The sequence below is a fragment of the Pyrgilauda ruficollis genome, unplaced genomic scaffold (assembly GCF_017590135.1).
Source record: "Pyrgilauda ruficollis isolate IOZ18807 unplaced genomic scaffold, ASM1759013v1 scaffold19, whole genome shotgun sequence".
Lineage (NCBI taxonomy): Eukaryota > Metazoa > Chordata > Aves > Passeriformes > Passeridae > Pyrgilauda > Pyrgilauda ruficollis.
In genome coordinates this window covers 5,853,868-5,879,840 of record NW_024518095.1, presented here as the reverse complement: position 1 = coordinate 5,879,840, position 25,973 = coordinate 5,853,868, and the positions used below count along the sequence as shown (strand labels likewise).

At 41.0% G+C, this 25,973-nt stretch overlaps 1 protein-coding gene across 3 annotated transcripts in view; it reads left to right on the top strand.

Annotated features, from left to right (window-relative positions):
• The first annotated feature begins 3,896 nt into the window (after positions 1-3,896).
• Positions 3,897-25,973, top strand: part of CPM (carboxypeptidase M) — a 28,490-nt gene continuing 6,413 nt past the window's right edge. Inside the window, exons 1-2 of one of the 3 annotated variants that reach the window (XM_041465609.1) lie at positions 3,897-4,054; positions 19,401-19,498. In XM_041465609.1, the coding sequence (XP_041321543.1) occupies positions 19,484-19,498 (15 nt within the window). In that variant the 5' untranslated portion in view covers positions 3,897-4,054; positions 19,401-19,483. Of the gene's footprint in view, positions 4,055-7,986; positions 8,076-18,477; positions 18,528-19,400; positions 19,499-25,973 lie in introns of those variants that run through there. The other 2 variants (XM_041465607.1, XM_041465608.1) reach the window with 2 other exon arrangements.

The window sequence follows — 25,973 nt, the reverse complement described above, 5'->3', positions numbered from 1 at the left end:
TGCCTACCCAGGGACACGTAATGTCTCAGGTGCAAAATTAGGTTCTGCCATTCCAAGGATCATTTATTTTCAAATTACATCCAATTCTGTGTGGACTGTTGAAAGGAAAAGTATAAGCCAATTTAAGAGGAGGAAGATAAAGCTACAATTGTTACAATTGTATTACAATTCCCAAGACACAACACTCAAGACCTTTGACTTGAATGAGATCATATTTCCATTTTTCAAGCCCATATGGAGCAGAACAGACCTGTTCTACCACAGCACATGACAGCATGTTTCATACAGTAGCTGAAAATCTCTGCAGTATGCAGACCGTGCTGTTTGCAAGATGGGATGAGTGAGAGGACTGTCAGGCAGCTGGTTGTGGTTCCAGATCCTCCAGCTGAATCAGTGCTTGTCTGGACAGCTCTAAACAGTACCAGCTGCTAATAGTTCCCCTTGGGATCGTTTTCTAATTGCAGATTACGAGACACAGCAGGGCATCCCTTTCTTCTCCAGGGGTAATTCTTATGCTGGGATGGAGGGGAGATTTATGAACCAAATATGCTGAGAACTGTCAGCGTAGTAGAGACAACTAATCAGTTGGTGAATGTTTGAGAGATCCCTGATACTTTAGTGCTCTTTCTTACAGGGAATCTATCTTTCGTCATATTAATATCAGCCTGTTAATTCACCAGTGCAGATATTATACACCAGAATGGCTTCATTAATGTTTGTTCAGGTGATTTGTATCTGGGTTTATGCTAATCCAGGACTGTGCTGTCTTATCAAGTCCATGTGTCTGTGTCATCACTTGTATTGTACTCACTTGTCTGGTCCATCTCACTTGAGAAAGCCTTTATCTTGAGATTTTCCCCCAGAGAAATCTGATTGTCAGGTCCTTCATGTTACATCAATGTAAAGATCATGTAGCTGTAGTCTGTATTCCCAGGATATGATTTCAGATGAGAGTTTCAATAGCAGTAGTGATTCTTAAAAACTTAATCTTTGTTAGTGACATCTTTTTGAATTTCTAGCTAAAACTATTTTGACACTTCAGTTATAATGGGAGGCACCTATTTTTTCTTACTGATCTTTGCAAAGTGCAGGAATCCTGCATGAAAGATGACAAAACACTGATTAAGATTTCAAATTCCAAAGCCTCCTCTGTGAACGGCTCTCCAAAGCCGCAAAATCTTCCAGAAGATCCTTTTGCTGCCGTCTCCTATCTCACCTGCGCCTGCGAAGCGCCAGTCCGGGGCGCTGCCGAGCTCTTTGCGAGAGAGCAGCCGGTACCTGTCGCTTGCGGCAGAATTTCGGTGCCGGTCACTAGAGGGCCGCGCAGCTGCTCCCAGCTCCCGGCGGCACCGCGGGTGCCGAGCTCGCACACAGACTTGCGGGTTTTTCTCCGCAAATCCCATGCTCAGGGGCCAACCTAAATAATTACCTGTTGAATGCTTCTGAATGGACGGTCCGGAATGACGCTGAGAGGAGAATAATGATTCTTATAGCACGAGGAGCTGGCTTCTCTGTGTGCGTCGCTTCCTCACAAGGGTCACTGCCCGCTCCGAGAACAGCTGCGGTCATTTTGGGACACGTAGTCCTCGATGTTGAGCTACTGATGCTAACGGGAGATTCACTGCTGGTTTAGTTTCATGCACGATTTCATCTTTGGTACTGACTTCTACCCACAACTGTGTTTAGAATATTGCTAGCCCAGGCTGGCTTAAAGTGACATTGTGAAAAGTGATTCAAGTTTATCTTTGAATTTTGTGCAGGCTGGGGAAAAAAAAAAAAAAAAAAGTTTTTTGATTCTGTCACATGTAACTCAAATATTGCCAAAGAGGCTGGCTTGTCTTAACTTGCAAGCACCTGGCACAGAAACAATCTATCATTTTGAACACTCCTATGTGCAGTAATGCTCTCATTTAACCATGACTGTGCTGGCTACATTGGAGGGTGGTGTCATTTCCAAATGAGATAACGCTGCGTGATTACCCAGCATCAAAGGTGACTTCAGTTATTTCAGTGAGGTTAAGTTCTTACACCCCTTATGATTTTTACTGTGTTGCCAACACCCTACTCTGTCTTGAAGTCAGAGTTCTCTGATTTCATGTGATTATCTTGGGAAGGTTTCCAGGTACGTTTATGTGGGATTACCACCTGAGAGTTTTTCTTCCCTGCTGACTCAAGTGGTGCGTCCAGACCATCATTCAAGGAGCCTATAAATATGTATATTGTAGCCAAATAAATTCAAATATGAAGCTCACATACTTGACTTCTTGCTCCTGCTTCTCTGGAGACATGTTTGCAGTGTAATCCCACAGTTTCTCTCCCATTTCACATAGTAGGTAACTATAACCAAAATCAACTATTAACTTTATTTTTTTTGCAGAATGTAAAAGACATCCATGTTTAAGTCTCACAAGAATTTTGTTTTGTGAATAAGAGAGAGAAGTTCTTGTCAAGTTATAAGAGTTAAAATGAGGTGGAGCCAGTGAATGGGAGAAAGGCTCTGGGTCTGTCTCCTCCCTCAGAATACCATACTGGAAAGAAACCAATACAACAGAAATATAATATTACACATCTCTTTTAATCAAGTAGCCTCATAATTTGCATACATCCCTTGTTGTATGTTATATATGATTCAAAAGTCCTTCCCATGAACTAAGAGGGGTCTGGATGTGGACATCTTGCATTTTTAGGTCTATGTGCCTCTGATACATTGGGATACTACAGACAATTGCATTAAAATATAGTTTCAAACTTTTTATCTTAACATTTCATGGTAAAAGAAAAAAAGTACTTTTAAATTTAACAGTAACATTTTGTTTGACAAGAACTCTTGTTAAATATCATGTCTTCTATTTGGAATACAGGACTTGTTATTTGAGATTGGCTCACAGGTTAATTTCCTTTAACATCCTTTTCTGACATTAACCAGCATAGTAAATTTCAGAAGAAAGCAGATGAAATCCCACTGGCGGTTATAACTTTTTTCTCAGTAAAATTATACAGAATTTACAAGTAGCTGCATTCTAATGCTCAGCTATATCCACATTCATATTTTAAAATAAATGCAGACACTATCCTAATTTTTGTTGCTGGAAGCCAGCTTAACTTTTTCTCTTAGTTCTTTTCAATCTTCAAGACAACAAAAGGTGATGAAAAAGCCTTTGTGGTGAATCCCAAGACCAAGATATCCCCAAGGCAATGTGGTTAGTGCAGAACCAAGAAAAGCACTTAATTCTGTAGATAGAATCCAGTCCTTTTAGTAAGCAAATACAAGCCAATTAAAAACTCATCTCTAAACAAAAAAGCCAAAGCAAAAATAGCACTAGGTAGAAATTTAGTTGGATTTGCAGATAAACTCTCTCACGGCTCACGCAGCAGGCTTTGTCTCTGGGCCCCGGGTGCTGCCCTCCTGATCACACGGCACGACCGCACAGGTGCCGAGGAGGAGCTTGGTTTTTATTGAAAAACCCCTCTTGTGAATCAAAACAACACCAAAAGTCAAAACGTGAGAGTTCGCACCCCTCCCCGGTTCGTTGTTTGGGGATTTTTAAATCCATACAGACATCGCTCACCCCCTCCGGTAAGAAAACCGAGGAAAACCCAGCAGGGACCGACGAGAAGCGGGCAGCGCCTCACGGAGCCGTGCCCGCGCAGGTGGGACCCTCCGGCGGGGCGGGAAGGAGGGAGGGGACAAGGGACAAGGGGCGGGGTGTCTGTCCGTGCCCTGGGCGGGCCGGGCCAGCTGAGTGGATGGAGGCCGCGTCACTCAGGGCACGGGGGGAGAGGGACACAGGGAGAGAAGGAGGGAGGGATCTCCGCGGGCTGGCCGCTGCCCCGGCGCTGCCGCCGCACGGCGACAAGCCCGCGGAGGGAGCTTCATGTGTTTGTTCCTAGGACGCGGTGGGCATCCTCGTCCTCGTCCTCTGCCTGGCTTCTGCGGCGGCCGCGCTGGACTTTAAGTACCACCACAGCGAGGAGCTGGAGCGGTACCTGCGGGGGGTGCACGCCGCGTACCCCTCCCTCACCCACCTGCACAGCATCGGGCGGTCGGTGGAAGGTGAGCGCGGAGGGACGAGGCGGGGAAGGCTTTTGGTTCTAATGAAATCGGGGTACGTGTGGGTAAAGGTGGCGTTTCGCGGGCGCTTGCTGGCGGCGGGGCTGCTCTAACAAACCTCTGTGCAGTTTCGTCTTCCTCTTGCTTAAGCGTCAATAACACACTCTGGCTGAAGCATCATACGTGTCATCAGGGTAAAAGTTCTTCCAACTCTTGTTTCTGAGAATTGGAAACGTCCTGAGTGGCAATTTCAGAAACAGGGCTGTCTTTATGGAGCGTAGAATATGTGGGACCCTTTTGCCAAGTGCCCGTTCTGGGTGGGACTATAATTAAAGAAGTATGTTTCCTAACTTGTGGTTGTGTTAAAAATACCTTCTGATACAAGGTCCTGTGCTGTAGATGAAGAATAGGATTTCAGTCTCAAATGTTACTGGAAAATGTACGGAAATCGGTAATCACCTTTCTGACGTTATATTGATATTTTAATTTATTTGCCTATGATTGGTACTTTCTTGCCATAAATTTGGGGAGAGTGGCTAATTTTTCAAAAGAGATTTAAAAGATTAGTGTTTATTTCCATATGGACTTTAATGTACATCTGTTTAATTCTAAGAAAACAAACAAAGAAAACAAAAACCCCAAACTGCTTTATTAGATTTCAGCTCAATAAACTAAATAACTCCGAGAAGAGCTATAAAACTAGATAGAAAAATCATTCTTTAGGAACATCATCTGTTCCTCTAATCCCATTTCGTACCACTGGAAGGAGATATTTGTAGCATCTATTATCAAATCCACACTTGTGATTAAAAAAATAAAAATCTGTATTCTTCTTGATAGATGATCATGAACACATTTTCATGTCTTCTCACTCGTTTTACCATGTATCTCAAAGTAGACAAGGAATCTTAAAGTTATTTCAACTGTGTTGGTTTTGGTTTCATCAAAGGCAGAATTAGATTGGATTATGTTATTCATCCATGCAAGAGGTTTGTTCCTGTAAGTACAGTTCCCTCCAGTGCAAACTAGCAATTATCCACATCCTTATTTTCATACCTTTAGAGAACTTAGCTAACATTCTGATGATAGGAATAGATTATGACTTTTCTGCCAGAAACTCAGCTAGCTTATCTTTGTGCGGGTAGGCAAAAACCTTTCATCCAGCCTGAGAGATTGGAACTTTGGCTGTTACATATCTAGATACCTGAAAGCTGATAACATGAGGTGTTCAACTTGTCTGAGTTCCATCAGCATGGAAACTGGAAAATCATCATCTCTTGGTTGTGATTGAGCAATGCACTGAAACATCATTCAGATTTTGATATGTTGCTTTCTGCTTTGCCAAACTGTGAGAAGAGAATTGTGTGGGCTCTCCTCGTTATTATTCTCAGTGCCATGTAAAGCAGAATGGCAGTGAGAAATGTGTAGTGCTCCTCTATTCTTTCAGTTTTTTTGGAGGGGACAAGGGACAAGGGGAGGGGTGTCTGTCCGTGCCCTGGGCGGGCCGGGCCAGCTGAGTGGATGGAGGCCGCGTCACTCAGGGCCGGGCGCGGCCCGCGGGGGATGGCGGCCCCGGCGCGGCGCGGGCCGGCAGTGGCGGGGCGGCGGCGGCAGCAGCATGAGGGCGGCGGCCGCGGTACGGCGGGTGTGTAGTGCTCCTCTATTCTTTCAGTTTTTTTCTAAATGTTAAGAGATTTCTGCCTTTGTTGAGAAATGAGCCTTCAGAATCACCTGCAATATGGCAGGGTATGATACTGAATTAGGGTCTAATTTGGGAGGTTTTTTCCCTCATACTAAAAGAAAGTTTTATGACAACAGTGGTTATAGAATTCTGGTGAAAATGAAGTTTCAGTTTTGGTCCATGGGTTGAAGTTGTGTTCCTCTATTCTCAGTTAAGCTGCTGCAAGCAAGACTGTCTTTGTATGCACACGCCTGTAGGGGTTTACTAGTGTTGTCCTCCTGACAATTAGCTAAACCATGGTAGCAAAATCTTCTTGGTGATGAGAAACAGAAATTAATTTAAGTACTATAAAACTGAGGCCAATGTGATGTAGTAAGTTGATAATCCTGATATGAAAATTCTTTATGATAAATACAGTATCCCATGGATCAAAGTAACACCTATAAAGTTGACAGACATTACTTTACTATTATCATGAATGGCTATTGTTCCCATGTTATTTGTTAATCTATGTTTTACTCCAATTTTATCTCATGATCTAGTATTTTTACTGCCATCTAGACTTGGATTATGAAGAATGTGAAGTAAAGGCTTTACTTTTGGTTGGTGTATGTAGATTCAGACCTCTGCAAGGATATAAAAATCCGGCTCTTAGAAGTTTTGGAGGGTGATAGGGACCTGTGTATTACCACTTCAGAAAATGATCATATGTAGTTCTTTAAGAGAAGTATCTAAATACTCACTCTTCATGTCAGAAATCTGACCTGCTTCAGGCAGATCATAAAGTAATTTAGGTCTGGAGGCTATCTAGTCTGAGCTCCTGTTCAAAGCCAGGCTCACTTGAAAGTTAATTATGATGCTTAGGGCCCTCTCCACTCTACTTCGAATATCTGCAAGGGTGGAGGTTCTACAGAGTCTCTAGAGCCACCTTGCAGCCCTTTGGCTGCACAGCTGCAACCCAGCCAGTCTGCAGTCTGTACCTGCATGGGATTAATTTCTTGAGTTAATAATCCATACATGGGGTTCTTTTGTTCCAGGTGCAGGATTTTGCATTTATTTTGGTCAAATTCCATGAGTTTGCTGTCAAGAAATTCCTTCAGCTTACTAGGGGCCCTCTGAATGGCAGCCCTGGCCCTGATGAAGATATTAAACAGCATCAGCCCCAGTGCTGACCCTTGAGGAACGCTGCTAATAATTTGCTGTCCCTTGAACCACCAGTTGTTCAGTCCAGTCAGCTTCTGACCTTACTGTAGTCTGTTCCTCTGATCCATATGTTCCCAGCTTGATTACAAAGACACCCTAAGGGTGACTAGACACTGGAACAGGCTGCTCAGCGAGCATCCTTGGAGATATTCAACAGCTGTCTGAACACAGTCCTGGGCAGCTGGCTGTAGGTGGCCCAGCTTAAGGAGAGGAGTTGGACCAGATGACCTCCAAAGGTCCCACGCAATTCCTGAATCTGTGATTCTATTGAAAGCCTTGCTAAGGTCAAGACTAAAGAAATAGGGTGCTTTGCTCCCTCTCACTAAGTCAGACATTTCTGCATAAAACCCAAACAGTCAAGTGTGATTTGTTATGGATAAATTTGAGGTGAGATTTACATAGTGTGTTTATTTGATGCATGTAGACTGTAATAGCAGTGTGCACAACAGAATCTGTACCAAGATCCTCAATGGAAAACAAATGGAAAGACTCCCAATTTGTTTTGTGGTGGTTTACATCACCATACAGAAATTCTCCCCTGCTAGATTACTAGGAGCACCTCTGCCAAATTACTGAAAACAATGTGTTCTAGACTGGCAAAGACTTGTTCAGTCTCCAGATCTGATTTGGAAGCTATGATATTTAATTATGTATCTCATCTGCTAAGCTATTATCCTTAAATGAGGGGAGAAAGGAGCTTAAAAGATGTAGCTCATTGGCTGACAAAACTTGAGTGTTAGCTTTTGATCTAATTTAGTAGGTATCCTCACATCCCTCAAGATTTGTAGGTAATTTGGTCTGTGAGAAACTGATAGTCTTAGCAGCAGGTAGGTAGAGATGTGTGATGACCCAGAAAATACCTTAATTCTTTTATATTGTTTCAGGTGTGTTGTTGAATAAAGTTATAAAAGCTTTTTGTCAGGAGTTCAGTTTTCTGATATATCCAATATCCAGCCTCAGAACAGTGTGTGCACTCTATAATAATAGAGGAATCTGCAGAGCTGCATCAGTCTGGGATGGGAGAATGGGACCTGGTGTAATCATATGAACCCATCCTGCCTAATGCCACCCCAGTGAGAAACAGACTGACTCTTCAGCAAGCAAATCTTAGAGTGCATTACCAAAAGGAAAATAGTCAAGGTATGTGTCTGATCTGTGGCTTTTCATTGTTCAGGATATGGTGCTGTTGCTATTCTTTGAAAGGAAAATGAGGGTGGTGGGAAGCCGACTTAACGATTCTAACAGAACTGATGAGCTCCTTAGGAGGACAAAACCAGCCAGGTATTGGAAGAGTGGAGTAACTTTTGTAGTAGATCCACACTCTAAAAAGGTCTTTTCAGATGCACTCTGGATTGAGATAAAGTGATAGCATGCTAATTACAGCTTGGTTTACATCTAGGTTTTCTGGAGGCCAGTCTGCATTTTTAGAATTCCAGTCAACTTTGGGACAGTTGTAAACATCCTCAGGCCAGATTCTGCTCACTGAGGGAAAGGTTGTGTATGGTTAAAGTACCCCTGTCTTTATCTAGTGAAGTTTCAAAGTTGACTTTATATATTAATATCCCTTTGGCAGATTTTATCTGGAGAGACAAAAACTAAAACAATCAGACCAGATTTTGTTCTGGTTGCACTAAAAGTACCTTGCAAAAGAGCTGTCCTGAAAGCTTCTTTAGTTGAGAACTGTGTGGCTTAGTCATCCAATTCTGATGCTTAGTGAACACCAACATCCAGTTGCTCTCTCTGTTGCCCTTGGATGGACACATTCTGTCCATTAATCTTAAACACTTTGCTAACTTTGGGACAAATGTTTTGATTTTGTTTTTAAGTAGTGAGTCTTGCTTATTAGCGTTTTGCTACCCCTGTTCTGTAAACAAGAGAGGCTGAGATGTGCAGGGGGTGTGTGTATGGTTGCTGTGGGTTTTATAGTTTGTGCAGGACTTGCCCATGGCTGCCTGCATGGATTGTGCTGTGGACCACAGGAAGGTGTGCTCAGCGGGGCTCCCAGCAGACCAGGTTTTCAGTGACAAGGTGCCTGTTGGAGCACTTTGTCTCCTTCCTGCCTGCATTTGTGTGTTTTTCTCCTTGGAAAACAGGAGGGAATGAGCATGCCCAGGTTTCCATCTGATAAGCAGCTGTGATTCAGTAAAAGGGCGTGCTAGGGTTTGGGACTCAGGTAGTGCTGTATGCAACTTGTGCCTGATAATACAGCCACTAGAAAACCTAGGCACTTAACCTGTCCATCATTCCTCACCAGCATCAGTGGAATGTGTGCCCAAGGTGTGCCAGAGGTCAGCTGAGATCTCCTGACTCTTCAGGTAGTGTGATTGATATGATACCCTTAGGCATTTATAGGTGGCTGATACCTTTAGGCATTTGTGGTGAACAGGGGAGTACTGATTTAAGGTTCACTGCACTTCAGTGAAAATATTAATAATAAAAGGCCAGGTATTGTACTTGTCTCATCTACACATAAATAATCTGTGTATGTAGCTGGGAACTCATTTTAAGTTGTTTATTGTGGCCCAGTGTGGAAGAAGTCTGAGTTACTACCATCAATAGTAAAATGCATAGTAAATTTTATTGAATTTACATTACAGACTTTTATATTCTGGATGTTTTTACTTGGTTTAAAGTACTAGCAAACAAGTTTTACTGCTGGAGAAAACAAAGCTGAAATACGTTACCCATAAAGTGTTTGTATTCTACTGGAATTATTATTGGGTTGGCTCAGGGGTTCTGGCAGTGCACAAAAATACAGTGAGAAGGTTTTCTACAGCCCACTCTACTTTGAGGTGAATTTCTTGGTGTTACCCATTATTAAATGCTAGTTCCACTGTTTTTAAAAGTAGGAAGAAAAGTGAAAGGTAACAGAGAGAATTATTTTTGTCTTAAAAATAAACAAATTACCTCGATGAAAATCCATAACAAGTGTGTTGTCTTTAAAGACTATACTGCAGTTATTTTTTTCTCTGGTTACATTATGTGAGGTATATTTGTGTAGAAGATTGTTACCTTAGGTTTGTTCCATTTGACCGCTTCAGATGACTTTCCTCCTGTCTCCAATCCTTGATAATGTTTCTTCTTCCCTTCCCTCCTCCTTATCCCCACCCCACAAATTTCCTTACAGGCTCGTCATGCAAGCATGGTGTGTATGAATGATAAAAACATTGAGTTTTTTCAAAGTTTGTTTTTAGAAACATGAGTGAATGAGATATTTTCCACTCCGAGGGCCCCATGATGCAAATCATACTAAAGTTGCTTGGCTCCAGTCCAGAGACCCATGTAAAAATGGGCATTTTAAAACTTATTGTGATAGCTAAATTCTTATCCATGCTTGCTCACTTCTGAGTTTTTTTGCCAGTTATGGGTCACTTGTTCTCTTTCATGTTTTTCCTCATAACCATCTTTGTTCTTGTCTTTGACAGTATGTGTGGCATATAAATGTAGGTTAACAAGATTCTAAGTAGGTTTACGTGTTCATTTTGTTATTGAAAAGGTGTTTGGGTTCACAGATGGGCTGGATATTAATAGCCTTGTAAACTCTATTTGCAGCACAGTATGTCAGTGACTGTGATGGGAAGGGGAAATAAAACAGAGAAGGAGTACTGGCTCCTTCATGGTTTATCCAGTGAAAGCTAAATCGTGACTTTAAAAACAAGAAGTATTAACTTGCATTCTTAAGTCTTCAGCTCCCAACTGAGCTTTGCTCTGAAATCATATGTTTAAATAGCAGTCACCATTACTATATTAGCTTTGATTTTTATTTTTCCTAACTGAAGCTATAAATTCTTTAAATGCTGAAATATAGATTCATATATTATCTGACTGCATCCTCTAGCAGTTTGACTCCTGTGATGCGACACAAGTAGTTTGTGTGCAATCAGTCCTCCAATAGCCAAGTACTAAGATTTTATCTGATGATAACACTTAACTTTTCTTTCTTGTCAGTACAACTATGCTTTTTACATGGATCATTTATAAAAAGCAAGTTGTTTGGTCAGCGTCAGATTAAAAGATTGATAAGCTTAGACATTACTCTTGGAGATGTAGTCACTGACTCTGCATTCCTATTCTCTTGCAGTGAAAGTAAAATTATTTGCTTAAGTTCTCTTCTTTACACTTGCTGTGAATTGGTCAATCATTTTTGTCCTGCCTTCTATGATCTCTCCTACTTAAATACACTTCTTTCAGAAAATTTTGGAGGAAAGTTTGTTCATTTGTTTTTTTCCTTTGGAACATGCTGCATCAGAGATTTCCGTCCCAGCCTAAATAAATAAATAAAGTGAGAGGGGAACCTATCCTAGCAACATAGATCAAACATTTCTCATACATAAACTGTTATTTAGTACTGAAATTTTAATGTTGTAACTTCAAATTTGAAAGATCTGATCTGTTTAGAAGTAGTACACTGTTCATGTGAGTAGCATTTATTTAGAATCAGCCTTGTGAGAAAAGTCTCTGTTCTCCTGCTTCCTCTCTACCTTTTGCTTTGTAGTTGTCTGGTTGCAGCATATATTTGTCAACTTTTTTTCAGAGCAATAAAAGTCTTAGGGCTGCAGCCATCCTGTTTCCCATCAGCAAGACTTTGCAGCTTTCTGTGTTGTTTAGAAATAGGCAGAATTAACTACTGGATATTGTAATTCACACCAGTGAAGTTAACATATCCTTTCCTGGTGTTGAGGAAGTAAAATATGTAAGAGATTTTATGTTTGGGAGTTTTGTTTGTTTTAAAACTAATTAAAATATAGAGCTCAGGGTACTAACAATAGTGCACAATAGACATAAATGAATGTTTTTCCCCCCTCACTCGTTGTAGGATTCTGCATTCTGGAGCATTGTGCATACATTTCTAGCCCTATAAATGAATTGTAATCCTAATCACAAACTTACTTAAAGAAATAAACTCTTATCTTGTGCCTCAGTTTTACCCAGATGGTCAATTTGTCTGCATTCTGCTTTTAGCTTGAGAAGAACTTAGTAACACATCCCTCCTACCCCACTTCAGACAATGAGACATGTTTAAGTAGAAAAGCGTTTCTGGTAGCTTTCCATTCACTTCCCACAAAAGAAGAGCAGCAGTGTGCCCTGCATCCCTTCTGCCCAGCCTTTCTGCCTAGGACCTCTGCCTGTAGATCCTTGAAGGAACCAGTCTTGCTTATTTTCAGGGCTACCTAATTAAAGGTTTGCTGTGTGTCGCTATGGTATATTGTGTTCACATAAGTACATGGAAACCTACTTATAATACATTAATTAATTGTTTGCAAGACTTCTTACAATGAAGCATTTGTTCATTAGACAGTTCTTCTGCACGTGTTTTTGTGTAGAAGTTTTTAGGGTTTTTTTTTTTTTGAAGCATTTGTTCATTAGACAGTTCTGCACGTGTTTTTGTGTAGAAGAGAGATCTAGATAGTTTTTAGTTGTTTTTTTTTAATGAAATCTGAATGTGCATGTGATTTCTAAACTTTCTGAAAGTTAGAACTTTTGGAACTCTTTGTTAGTTAGAAGATTAATTTTAAGAAGTGGCTATAGAAAAAGATAGTGCATGGGACTTGCTGTAGATCTCTTCCTCTCACAGCTGAGACAATACTCTCCTTGTAAAACTACTCACTCTTATAAGCTGTGCAGTGGCTCAAATGTGAGAAAGAGGGTAGAGGATGTTTCTAAGCAGATGATTCTGCAGTTTGATATGTAGGACTTACTTGTTGTTATGGGAAAGGTCAGACCATGGCAGTCAGAGTCACTTAATTAAATTACTGTAGCTGCTAAGTAACATGCTGAGCTCACCGTGGATTTAGGACAGTTGAGTTACATTTCCTGTTTGTCCCTAGCCAGTGTGTTCTGCATCCATGGTTTTGCAGTTACCTGGGGCATTTAAACAGAGCTTGAGCACATCTGAAAAAGTAACATTTATCCTAAATCTAAAATAAAAGCAAATTCTGTTCTCAGTAAGAAATGTAGTCCTACTGTGTCCACTATTCTGCTTTCCAAAGAGCAGCTGGAGAAAAGGACAGGAATAAGGTAGGCACAGATGCCTTCCCTGCTATGCAATGTGCCGCCAGGAGGGTTCTGATGAGGCATTTTTCCTGGTCGTGGTGTGCCTAGAGTAGAAAACTTGCTTTGATACACAATTGCATTAGGCTAATCTCAAAATCCCAAGAATAAACAAGGGCCATCATAACGTGTTTGTTCAAGAGACTAAGGACCAAATTGCTCTACTTGTAGGTATTAACACAGCCTGATCCTTAGTTGCTGCCTCGTGTCTTTGTTACCTTTCCTGAAAGCCAGTTGCTAGTGTTTCCAGAGACATTTTGTTACCTGTTTTAGGAGAGAATCTGGAAACGCTGGTCAGACTAATGTAGCTTGTTAACTAAACCAGAAACAGATGATCATGGCAGAGACTGGATTATTTTTAAAAAATTAATCTAGTCTCAATTTTCCCCCCTTTATTGAGTTAAAGGGATGGGGGGAGCTACTCAGTGTCTGGATTCGTAGGAGTCTGCTTGTCAGTGTTGAGTTGTGTATGGTTTTGAGCTTCCTATTCTTGAGGCAAACATAATGTCTGAGATCTGACAAGGATTTTTATGGGACAGGTGTAGCAAGTCTCTTGGTGAGATACTTCAGGAACTCACATCCTCAAAGTGCACCAGTAACTTCTCATCCACATATGAACCAGAACCTGTAGTGTGCTCCTTCTTTTACCTTCAAGTGGCAGAAATAGTTCTGCATCCTCTGGTGGTAAAAGAGTAGGCTAAACAAAACTATTGAATCTGGATAAATTGCACTTTAAAACAAACGACCCCTGTCCCTTATGGCCAGCTTGTGTTACAAGCAATCACTTTATGCATGATAATTCAATGGTACTGCTATGAAGGGATAATATTTATTACTTTCATGTATACATAGCTTTCCTAGATGCAAAATTACTAGATGCATACCAGTTTCACAGCTTTCTCAGAAAATGAAGTACACCTTTTTAGAACTAGGTTTAAAAACCCTGTGGTGATAGAACAAGAGTTAGTCAAAAGGGAAAAATAATCTATTTAGTTTCAGGATGTAAATATGAAACCAGTCAGTATAAATAGTAGAAAAAGTCTGCTAAGACTATTTCTTGTGTGTCTGTGTTGTTCTCATCTTCTTAGTGAGCAATACTGAATAAGGTTAGTATATCTTAATTTAAAACCAGTATTCCCTCTGGGTTGTTTTTCTTTGACTTTTACAAATTTATTTTTATTTCTTGATTTTTGTTCAAATAACCTGTAAGGTACTATTGTAGAGACTGTGCTCTGCATTGGCAATTTTTCATGGTTTTTGTATAAAGAGTTCTGTTCAACTTGATTATGAGAACTGGAAATGGTACAGTGATGACTCACATGTACATAGGAAAGAAAGGGTTGCTGTTCTCATAAGATCCAAGTCTTGTGAAAGTGTCCAAAGCAGCTATGGATCCCAATCAACCAAAGATTTAGTCAAACGTTTAGGAAGATAAGCAAGCATGTGAACCATGAATTGTTTTGACTCCCTTCCCTTCTCAAGTGCTTTGGATACAAATAAACAGTATCTAGTGTTTTTTAGAGTCGTTGTTTATTCTGTCAGTTGTGTTTATATGGTGCTGACTCTAATTTAGAGTGACTGCTATAATCTCTTGGAGTAGACAGGAGCTGATTAAATAGTGGGAAATTGATATTTCTATTTACTCTTTGCCGAGAGAGAGCACCTTAAGTCTGCAATAAGGGATCTGTGGGAAGAGGCCAGAAGTATTAAGCTTAGCAGTGGCCCCCACATAGTGACTCAGTGGCTGTCCGTGGTGTGATAAACCTGTAGCCAAATGTTACTTTAGGTGCTTTTGGTTTTTTTCCTGCTAACCTAAGCCCCATGCTGAATGTTGCCAAACATGCCTGGTTGATATATGTGATTGATCTGTATCTCTTTATTCTTTAAAATACCTTGAAGACTTTCTGATTTTTAAAGTGTTCTAGCTCTTCATGGCATATCAACTTTGTTCATTACTAATGCCAGTGCTACTACAGGCCAAGTCTTTAGCTATTCCATTCTGTCTCAGTATACCTGAAAGCAAGGATAAATGCTCACAAAAGAATTTGATGTGCAGTTGTTTCTTATGGATGTTTGTCTGATTTCAGCTTCAGGTATGTAGCTTATTTTGGCAGTGTTTTACTCTGTCTGGCTAGATTAAAATCACATATTTGTTCATGTTTGTGAGGCTACTTCTGCAATACTGCTACATCAGTCATTCTGATTAACCATTTCTAGTTATACAAATAATGTACTGGTACTGCAAATTCTCTTAGGATCTGAATCAAGCCATGTATGTTTTTGGGCAGTCCCCTTGCAGAAGAAAAGTTCCAAAATGGCATTAGATTTTCCAGCTTGAATTGGTAATGACAAATCAGAGTACCTCAGGGCAAGGTTGGTGCTGATGGTAGTTTACCAAAAGGAATTACTCTCAAAGTCCTTCATTAGCTGTGGTAGTGTTTTGCTGGAAGACAATATTGCCCCAAGGAGGTTCATTTGCCTGGAGAAGAGAATGTTTAGGGTGGAATCTTATCACAGAATTCAAGCCACTTGAAGAGTGGTTATAAAGAGGGTGAAACCTCTCTCTTCGCAAGGAGCAGTGTGGAAAAAAACAAGGGTTAATGGGTACAAGTTGTACTATGAGAGGTGCCCTTTTCTCAATATAAGAAAATTTTATACAGTGAGAATCATTCACTGGAGCGACTTCCCCAGAAATGAGGTAGATTCCTCCTCACTGGAGGTTTTAAAGATGCAATTGAACAAAGTGCTGAATAGTCTTATCTAGGTTTCCTTTCCCATGTAGGGTTGGACCAGATGATCTCGAGGTTCCTTCTAACCTGGGCTGTTCAATGATTCTGAGATTGGTTCTATTTGGGTTCACACATGGGCTGGATATTAATAGCCTTGTAAACTCTATTTGCAGCACAGTATGTCAGTGACTGTGATGGGAAGGGGAAATAAAACAGAGAAGGAGTACTGGCTCCTTCATGGTTTATCCAGTGATTGAATTGCTCTGGGACCTTGCATTCTAATGAGAGTTAATGCTCTCTGTCCTGCACCTTTCTAGGTAGGGCTGCTTCAGCATGGATCAGCATTACTGCAGTTCCTACCCATGAAGCCGGTGTGCAACTCATGGCCAAGCCAGGAGGACTGTAGTCAGTCTATTGCTTTTTCTTGGTCAAAGTGGTCCTCCCTGCAAACTCTTGAATCAGTACCCTAGCCTGACAGGTACTGACAGTGGGTCTGAGCCATTCCCCAGTCATTTAACTTCATTTCCTAGCCATAACTTTCTTTGAAATTGTGAGTTTTTCATATATGAATCTGTAAAGAACAAAGTGAAGAAAAGCAGAAATAAAATTCAGAACAAAACCAGGGAGCACAATCCAGACTCTAACATCTACAAATTGATTTGATTTCTTTCCCAGTAGATCTGGAGATCAGTTTCTATTCTTCATTTTGATTATTAGGTTTTATACATCTGTTTAAAATACGACACTACATTGCAAACTAGTGGCAATGCTAGAAAACTTTTTAAAAAGTTAAAAAGGCTTCTCATTCTACTAGAAGCTGTGTGGTCTGGCTCTGCTCCAATTCAAGTCTTGTTACTTGTCCCGAGACACACAGTTAGAAACACACGTTTGTCTTCATCACTTGAAATATAGTTCACTAATTAGTTGACGTCAGTTTTGGTTTGGCAATTTGGCAGTGAGAAATGGCTTTTCAAAGCATGAGAGGAAGTTTAGCTGTTCCCTTCAGGTACCAAACCAGAGTTATCTAGGCTTTGCTGATTAAAGGAAACCATCCATATGCTGAATCTTTTTACATGCAGTTAATTATAGCCGTATGGGAAGAAATCTTACATCATGCCTCACAGATACACTATCCAGTATTGCAGGCTGAGCAGACCCAGGAATGTATTTTAATTGTTAATGGAAGGTTTAGTACTTCTTACAAGCTGGAAATGCCAGGAAATAATTGGTATCTCAGTTCATGGGAGTGTTTATCGTGTAGATGGCCCTCACGCAAACTCTAAACAGTCTGAACACTAATGCAGGAAAGACCAATTTACATCAGTACTTAATGTTAGTCTATACTTAGCTCTTCCTTGTGTTTCCCATGAGTGCAATTCACAGTGAGAGCAGCAGGAACGAGTACTGCTGATGGCAAGACACTGGAAGTATTATTTTTTAGTTTGATATCAGAGTACACTATTATTTGTAGAAAATCTTAAATGATGGAAACATCTAGAGCACTTTATCTCTACATGGACTCTTTGCTTGAGTGTGTGTCATGAGCTGCATGTTGCAGGTTTGGGCCTTTAGGTTTGGGCTGTGGCAGAAAGGCTGCAGCTGCTGCTGTAGGCAGGTGTGTTCCTCTTGGTGCAGAAGTCCACATGGCCACTGACACCAAGGAGAGATATCTGAACTTGCCTTCCAATAGAGGGAATGACAGCTGGGAAGCAGGGCTTGGAGGGCATAAGGACAAAGAATCATAGCAGCATCCTAGAAGGACTTCCTTGGTAATTCATTGCACATTGCCCCAGGATACAGCTATAGAGAGAATGACACATTGCAGAGCTGGAAAGTAAGTTGAGGCTGTTGTCCACACTTAATTATGAATAACAGTTTTTTCACTACTAGGATTGTTTTCAGTTCCAAGCAAGACTTGTCACCTATTTTCACAGAGCTGCAGGATGGTTGAGATTAGAGGGGACCTCTGGAGGTTTTGGAAGGGAGAAGGACTAGGGTGAGATGATTTGTGTGTTCTCTTCCTTTCCTTTTTGAAGAAGAATGTGCTTAAAAGCTAGTATCTTTGGGTTCTCCACTCTGCAACTTGTCTAGGCTTACAGAAATCAAACTTTTTATTTTTTTTATGAAACAGTGGCTCTATGAAACAGAAGGCAAAATAACTAGCTTCCTTACCAAATCAGTTGCCACAAAATTATTTTTGAAAGTATGGATTGCTTGCTCACATTTCACTAATGAGTCTGTAACATCATCTCACAGCTATGTGCATGGCATGGTTACAGGGGTTGAACACCAATGTCTTCAAGAGCACCTCTAAGACCAGGGGATACTGAGATCACTCTTGGTTGAATCTGTCAGCTCTCAGCACTGTCTTGATGCTTCTTGATCCTAACTAAGACTCTGATTCTGTTAACTGAGAATTTAGTTTGGCAACAACTGTCTTTAGTTTTACCTCTCTTAAAACTGTTTCAGTGCACCCTGCAGTGTTGCTTTGGTCCTCTTCAAGTTCTTCTCCCATTCCTGAAGTCGTGACCCTTGTGGTGTAGCTGCTGTGAGTCAGTTGCATAGCTAGAAAAGAAAAAAAAAATGCTGTGGCATGTGCATGACTACAGTGGTCATGCCTTCAGGAATGGGAAGCTGATACGCTCCGGAGTTTGTTTACTGCAGATTTGATGATCCACAAAGATTCAGGAAGTAAGGCTTTTTATAGTACTGCATATAGCAGTGCCTGTGTTCTGTCTGTCCTGCAGGGGTGGCTGGGCTCCTCTCAGACAGGTCGTGGGTCCCAACAAAACCTCTGTGGAGCTGGGGACAGGTACCACGCTTGTGAGGTCTGGCAAAGCAATCTTTAGCCTGTCACTGCTATTATCAAGTAACTGCTCCAGTTTCATTGCTGCCATCTACTGAAACTTGAGTTTTCCACCTCACTGAGCAGACTAGTGGGAAGCACAGATTTGCAGATGAGGTCTGAAATGCCACAGTATCACTAAAAATAATAACAAAAAATCTCCTCTCCCTCTCCCCCCACTTAAATGTGGACTTCCAAAATGTATGTATGTTTATTTTGGTACTTAAAGTTCAGCTTCTTCTGCAGCTTTAGTGGTTCTAACTAATACTCTTTCTGTAGCTATTAATTCTTTCCCTGCTGATATATTTGAAATGTGTCTCTGATACAGCTCTTTCTGGTACCTCCTGTTTTCTGAGTAGTAATGCATGAATGTATTTAGCTTTTTTGTGTTGTCTTTAGTACAAAACCAGATGTTCTTTCTTTGTGATAATGAAAACTTCTGTATATATTTCAGAAAAGCCTTATGATTTAAAATTGGGGGCGGGGGGGGGGAAGAGTGGTCTTATTTGCTAAATTTAATTTGAAAAGTGTTTATTACAAAAAAAAAAAAAAAGAGCCTTCTTTTCTAGTCTTGGTTAAAGCTTTAGAAATTGCAGGGTTTATCATTGTACTTGGGCAGAAGGCAAAGCATATTTATTCCCATAGCTAATATTGCAAATATTCATAGAATGAAAGAACCTCACAATCTACTTTGATATGTTGTATATAGGACTGAGTGGGCACCAATGAAATATGAGAATTTGTGCAATGGTCTTCATGACCAACTCTTTTTATTCTTCTAAGGCTTGTATAACTTTACACTCATTTTAAAAAATGTTTTTTCCCCTTCCCCTCTTAAAGGTAGAGACCTGTGGGTTCTTGTTCTGGGAAGGTTTCCAACCCATCATAAGATTGGCATTCCAGAGTTCAAGTATGTTGCTAATATGCATGGGGATGAGGTACGTTTCAATTTTTGCAATGTCATTTATACCAAATACACTTACCAGAGGTTTAGAGTGAGCTTCTCTCAGGCATGTGCTTCTTATTATTGAGGTATGTCATAACTCAAGGAAGACAAAATACGTGTGTATTTATGGAGGAATTTTCAGAATAAAGTTCCCTTGTTTTGGTGGAAGGACCTTAGGAGACCTTACATCATGATGAAGAGTCCAACAATCCTACACTCAAGACCTCTCTTAAGTAGAGAGCTTTGTCTTCTCCAAGTGAGTAAACCCAGAGGCTTTAAGTTTCCCAGCAATGAGTCGGATGCAGTAGTTTGGTTGTACACTGTTATTGCCTAGGCATGAAATATGACTGATAGAACTCTTCAAATACATCCTAAGATTAAATAATAATTGCTGTGAAGCATCAAATTATTTATTGTAGGAAGAAAATTTATCTCGGGAACCTTAAGCTAGGAGCAGCTAGATTCACCTGAGATAACACAGAGTATAAAAGAAAAAGCAATGCCAGAACAATAGACTTGCGCTGGGAAGAATGCCCACTTATTAATGATCAAGGAGAAATTGTGATTATGAGCCTACCCGATGCAGTACTTGAATCTGAATCAGAAAGAATCAAAGCTTCACTGTCTTCTATAGTACTTTTTTGCTTTGCATTTCTTTTATTCTTTGCCTTTACCTGATTATATTAGTCACCTGCAGGATAAGTAAACTGCACACTATGTTTGTATGCAGTCTTTCATGTGAAGGTTAAATAATTTAGCAGGAGTAGCAAAACTAAGACACAGTAGAAAGTGTATCCTGTGCAAAGGGTAACGTGTCAAGAGTTACTGCTGTGTGAGCACTTGCACGCCTACAGGCACTTGTGACATTATGTACCAAGAATTTTCCCCAAGTTAGACTAGTTTCACCTTGTTCAACACCGGCCTTGCTCAAAGTGCTGCTGGGAGTTTGACTGCTTGGGAATTTAACTCTGTGTGGGAGGAAGCTGATTCATGGTGTCAAAGGGGTACATTTGTTACTGGGTGCCCAAGGTAGGGTTTGCAGCTCCTGGAACCTGGTGTGTGTCACCAAGGTATCTAGGAACTGGGGCTGCAGTCCCTGTGGACTGCTGAGGGGATTGCAAACCTCTGACTGTAAATCACTCAGCTTTGATGGGGAGGAGGTGGAGGGCAGGATATGATCTCATCCAGAATGGGCTGGCTTGCAAATCCAATATTGCTGGACTGTGAAAGGCCACACATACTGAAGTCTCCACAAGGAAGCTCCCCTGTCATTATCACTGCCCAGCTGGGTACGCAGAGGAGCTTTGACCATAGAAACACACACTGTTTGCACATCCACAGGGCTGGGAATTGCTGCGGATTGGCAACTCGGATCACTGCCTGGGATCTCAGTTTTTTATTGCCTTCATGAGGAAATGAGGCTAGATTTTCCTTTAAAGTCAGACACAGTGCCAGACGGTCTGAGCAGGGTTGATCCTTGAGCTGCCTGGCTAAGGCCTCCAACATTCCAGTTGTTTGTCAGACCAAGCTCACACCTAGGGAACATTCCAGAAATAGAGCTATTCCTCCTTTTGAGACACACATGATGATTTTTGCTGTATGTGGTTTTTTGGTACATACAGGTGAAACAAACATACAAACACAGTTGCTGTTTGGGTTTTTTAAATCTGATCATAAATGTATTTCAGATGGCAGGAAATTAATTCCTCATAGAGAGAAGCATTGGAAAACTTGAATGTTTTTTCCCCATAATCTAAGATTCTGCTGGACTAGTCACTGGGGATAGATTCTACTACTCCTACAACATATTAAGCAGATAAGCTTTGCACTAATTATACAACAAGCTTCAACTTGCATGCCAGAATCTTTCATAAATTGAAATTGTGTGATTATGGCTTCGTTGATCCAGTCAGGTCTTTTGTGCTTCAGTGATGTTTTCCCCAAAAGACACAAAATGAGAAGTTCTGTTCTCAAATGTAGTTTGCTGATGCTGCCCTTCTAACCTGTTATGATCATGCATATGACACTTAACTTTGACTCAGCTGGCCCAGTGCTTCAGAAACATAAAAGTTGGGGTGGAACCTGAATTACATGTGTGTGGGCTGTTCACACGTGCTGCTGGAAGAAAATCTAGGTTATTTGGAAAGCTGCCCCGTAGGGAAGTTCTAATAAAGTAATCTGAGTACACAATACCATGAGTATTTTTTTCAGAACTGAAAAGATTTATTTTTTTAAATAAGTTTATTTTTCTTGATACTCTAAGACATAACCAGCCAAGAATTAAAAGATTTTCATTTGTGTTCTCTGTTGCCAGATAGAGTGAACTTTTGCCCCAGTTCCACTGAGAGGCAACAAAAAACTACTCCCATTCTTTATGTTGCCTGTATGAAGCTGGTCACCATTTTTAGCAGTACTTTTTGCTTAACCTGAGCCAAATTAAAACTGATTTAAACTAACTTTAATCAAGATGGTGGTAATTGACTGCACAAAATGCATAAGCCTGTGAAATGTTAATGAAGTCTGCAGGGGGAAGGGGCAGGAGAGGTTGCCTTCTCTTCTGGGGTAACTCCCATTCTGAATTAGACAGCAGCCTCTCTTTTACTCAAGTAAAAGTCCCAGTCTTTTACTTGAAAGACCTTCTTTTTCTAAGTCACACATTCCTCCTGGGGAAGAACTCCTCCTGCTTAACACTGACCACAACCAAACCCCCTCATACAAACCAAATAGTCCTAAGTCATAAATGGAGCAAAACCATTTGGACCTTCTGTGCCAGTGACTTCAGTGCATTCTGTACAACTGAACAAATAGAATCTAATTGGAAGGCTCTTCCTGAACCACGTATATCACTGCAGGGAAATCCTTTAAGGAAAAGTACATCTGAACAAGCTGTAAACTTCCTGTGTGTTTCTGCTTTCCCCCTTTCATGTGTCAAGTACATGGCTTTAACTTTCTGCGACTGTAGTGTAACTGGACCATCACAAGATAAACTCTTTCTCAGGATGGCAGTGCTGATATCAGTCCTTTTCTTTTAAAGTGTCCACTGCTGATCACTTTATTTTCTCAGTACATAAAGTAGCAACAATGCAAATACTATTAAATAATACAATCACTTATTTATAATAAACAATAGTTTTTATAATAATATCAATAAAATACTTGTATAAAAATATAAAAATATAGTCATATAAAATATTATTTAAAATAGTAGTAATTTTCCTCTTCCACTATGTGAAACTGAGCCTATGCTGATAGGTCTGAACTAGCCTATGAAAGGATGTGCTCATCTGCTGCCTTATCTCATGAAATAAGTTAAAGAAACTCTACCCTGTTTCCCATGTCATCATAGACATAGTCATATCCACAGTAGGGTTTCCTGAAATATTAGGGCTTAAGTGAATAAGGGCTGGAGTAGATTTATTTGTGATCAATATAATAGAGTCATAAAAACCCACCAAACAATAAACTAATGAGTCTTGTGTAGAATTTCTCACTCTTATTTCTAAAAAAATTAATGGAAGCTGCATTTACACTATCAAAATACCATTGTGGTAAAAAAGGCTGGTTTTTTTATCATCCAATTGCACAAAAAGAATACTGCATATACTGCACAGCTTGCTATAAGGAATCGTAATTCCATATTCCCATGTCCCAGTCCTTTGTGATATATTATTGAAGCGATATGCAGGGAAACAGCATTTGCTCTAGAAAAAAACCCACTATTTATAAAAAATGTTTGTTGCATAATGAACTATTTTCCACCTAGCTTCGGTATTAGCTGATGTGATGTGAAAAAGGTTAGAAGCACCAGAGATTTCAAAATTCAAAACAATCCAATCTCAATGCTAACAACAGACTTTGAAAAAATCTGGATGTTGCTGAGGTCTGTTTCAGCACATGTTAACACTGCCTTGCTGCAGTTACTTTTTTCCTTATCTTTCTTCACACTCTTCGAGTGGGAGAAGAAAAAGCTGCCCGCGTGTCAGCCAGGTAAATCCTGAAGCCAGTGGAGTTTGTCCAGGTGCTAACAGCTTGCGCCAGTTACTGGTTCAAAAGCATTTCCTGCAGTGATAAAGCAGAGAGCTGCACTGCCCTGCCACACATGTGCAGTTTCTCAGATGCCCACAGAGCTTGCTGCTGTAGCAATGAAGGGATGCGTGCCAAGCTGTTGGCACAAGCAGTCACTTCAAGGCTGGCGTGTTCTAGCCAAGAAGGACAGCCCCAGTGGGGTGTGTCCCAGCCGTGCACGACAATTAGTGCAGTACAAGTGTTAAAAATAACATCTTGCAAGTGTGGCATCGCAGTGGGAAACCAGGCTGGCCTACTGCTCACACTGTGCTTCCTTAGGTGGGGTTGTGCCTGGTATGCTGAACCTGGCCTGTGGAGCAGCCAGGGCTGGAGCAAGGAGCCAGGCAAGGCTGTGTTGCCCTGAAACAGGTCCTACCTGACGGTTTGGCTCTTTCTTTCAACATCGTTCAGCTTCAAAACCAGGCCATGTTTAAGGAAAGAATTTTAATAATAAAAATGGGCAGAGTCCATCCACCCATAGTCCTCTGGTATTAGGTCTCTATCATGTGGTAAGAACGCTGTTCTAAACCCGGGGCTGATGCAGTAAAGTGTTACAGCACAGGTGCAATTGGACCTAACCTTAATCTCCTAACTGGCTGCCTCTCTGGCTTCTTGAGTAATCCCTGTGGCAGCTGAGCAGGGTGCTGACACAGCCCTGCTGCAGGCAGAGTCAGGAGGTTTAAAGGATTTGTGTAGAGAAGCAGCAGTTGCACCCTTTTCTACAGCATTGATCCGTGTCCTGACACACGCACGCTTCTTCATTCAGGGCTTCCCCTGAGCATCACTGGAAGCCTTTCCTGCTGACTTTCTCCCTTTGGGGCACAGGAGGAAGCTGACATCTGAAAGTGCACAGAGAGAAACTTAATGTCTAATTGTATCCCTAGAGGTGGGAGAAAGGGATTTCCTTTGCTTTTCTGTCACCCTTTGTGTGTAGTACTGTAGCACAATCTACTTTGGCATCTCATCTCCTTTGGCACCTGCAATCAAAGCTAAATGTTATGTCCTCTCAAAGCCCCAGAACACATACATGCTGTCCCCTGCCCTTCTCTCTGTCTTCATATTAAATCTGAAGCTGTCCTCGACTTTACTGTCAGCAGCCTATCTTCAGTGTGTCTAGATCCTTTATTTGCAGCTCTAAAATAAAACTAAGTAGCTCATAACTCTTATCCAGAGACACTCCTGACCTCTGCAGTAACAGGGTAAATCTTGACTGAGCAGCAGATGATTTCCAAGGGCTTGATCAAAACTTGACCTTGAACTTGAACTTTCCCAGAAACGAAAGCTTTCCCTCGGATACTTCCAGATGTGCTTTCCCAAGCAATGCAGGGTGCTCTGGACCAAAACAAAACCACCCCTCTGTTACTACACCAAAACAGTGGTAATAAGTATATTCTTCTCTCACAGTGTAATCACCATGTGCCAGCACTCTTAGGATAATCTGAATTGCCTAATTCCTGAGTACAAGGAATCCTATAAAATAGTTTGTAAAATACTGTACACGTAAGTAAATCTGGGATTAACTTTTAATTGCAAATAATATAATCTGTGATAATCTGATCATCTTTCATTCCTTGTAAACATTGTCCTTTTCTACCACATTCTTGTGTTACTTTTCTTTTTTCCCCTTTCTGCTCTGCTTCTCTCCCTTTCTTTTTGTGCTTCATTTTGGTCAGGCACTGAAGAGAGGTACAGTAGGAGAAGAGCACTTTCCCAGGTGCTCCAGGCAGCAGTCCAGTCTTGTCTGTAGTTTAGCTGTCTCTGTGGTAGAGCTATTCTTGCTGATTCTGAGTCTGGTAACTTCATCTCTCATGCCCAGGGCCATGAGTTGGCTGATTTCTCTCCTCTCCAGTCCTCTCCTCTCCTTTCTTCCCCACCCTCATAATGTTCCCAAGATGTCTATCACCCTTTTCAACAGCTGCCTGTACAAGACAGGTTCTGTTGCATCCCTTCTTGAATTTCACAGAGTATATTTATCAAACCTGCAGAGCAGTCTGTTTTCACATACTCAGGAGCTGGTTTAGATCCCGTTGCGATATACCAGGCTTTGTTCTTGGGGATAAAGTAGAGATAAGTTATCTCTAGAACTCATCTACTTGCAAGTCTTGGTTTGTTCCCTTTCCAGACAGGGTTTAGGAACCCTAAAGCACCCTTGAGCCATGGGTCACAGTGCTGTGGACAGTGCCCCTGGAAAGTATGGTCCAGTGAACACCAGCAGTAGTTTCTGGGGTTCAATAGAATTGTCCTTAACTGTGGATGTTGTACTTGACACTGTTTTACCTAAAATCTGATAGACTAAAGGGAGATGTCAGCTTTCATGACTTACACAAACTTACATGAACAAAAATATGTGTTTAGCTTTTTCTCTGCCACTGCCTCTCCTTGATCTAAAGTCTGTATCCAAA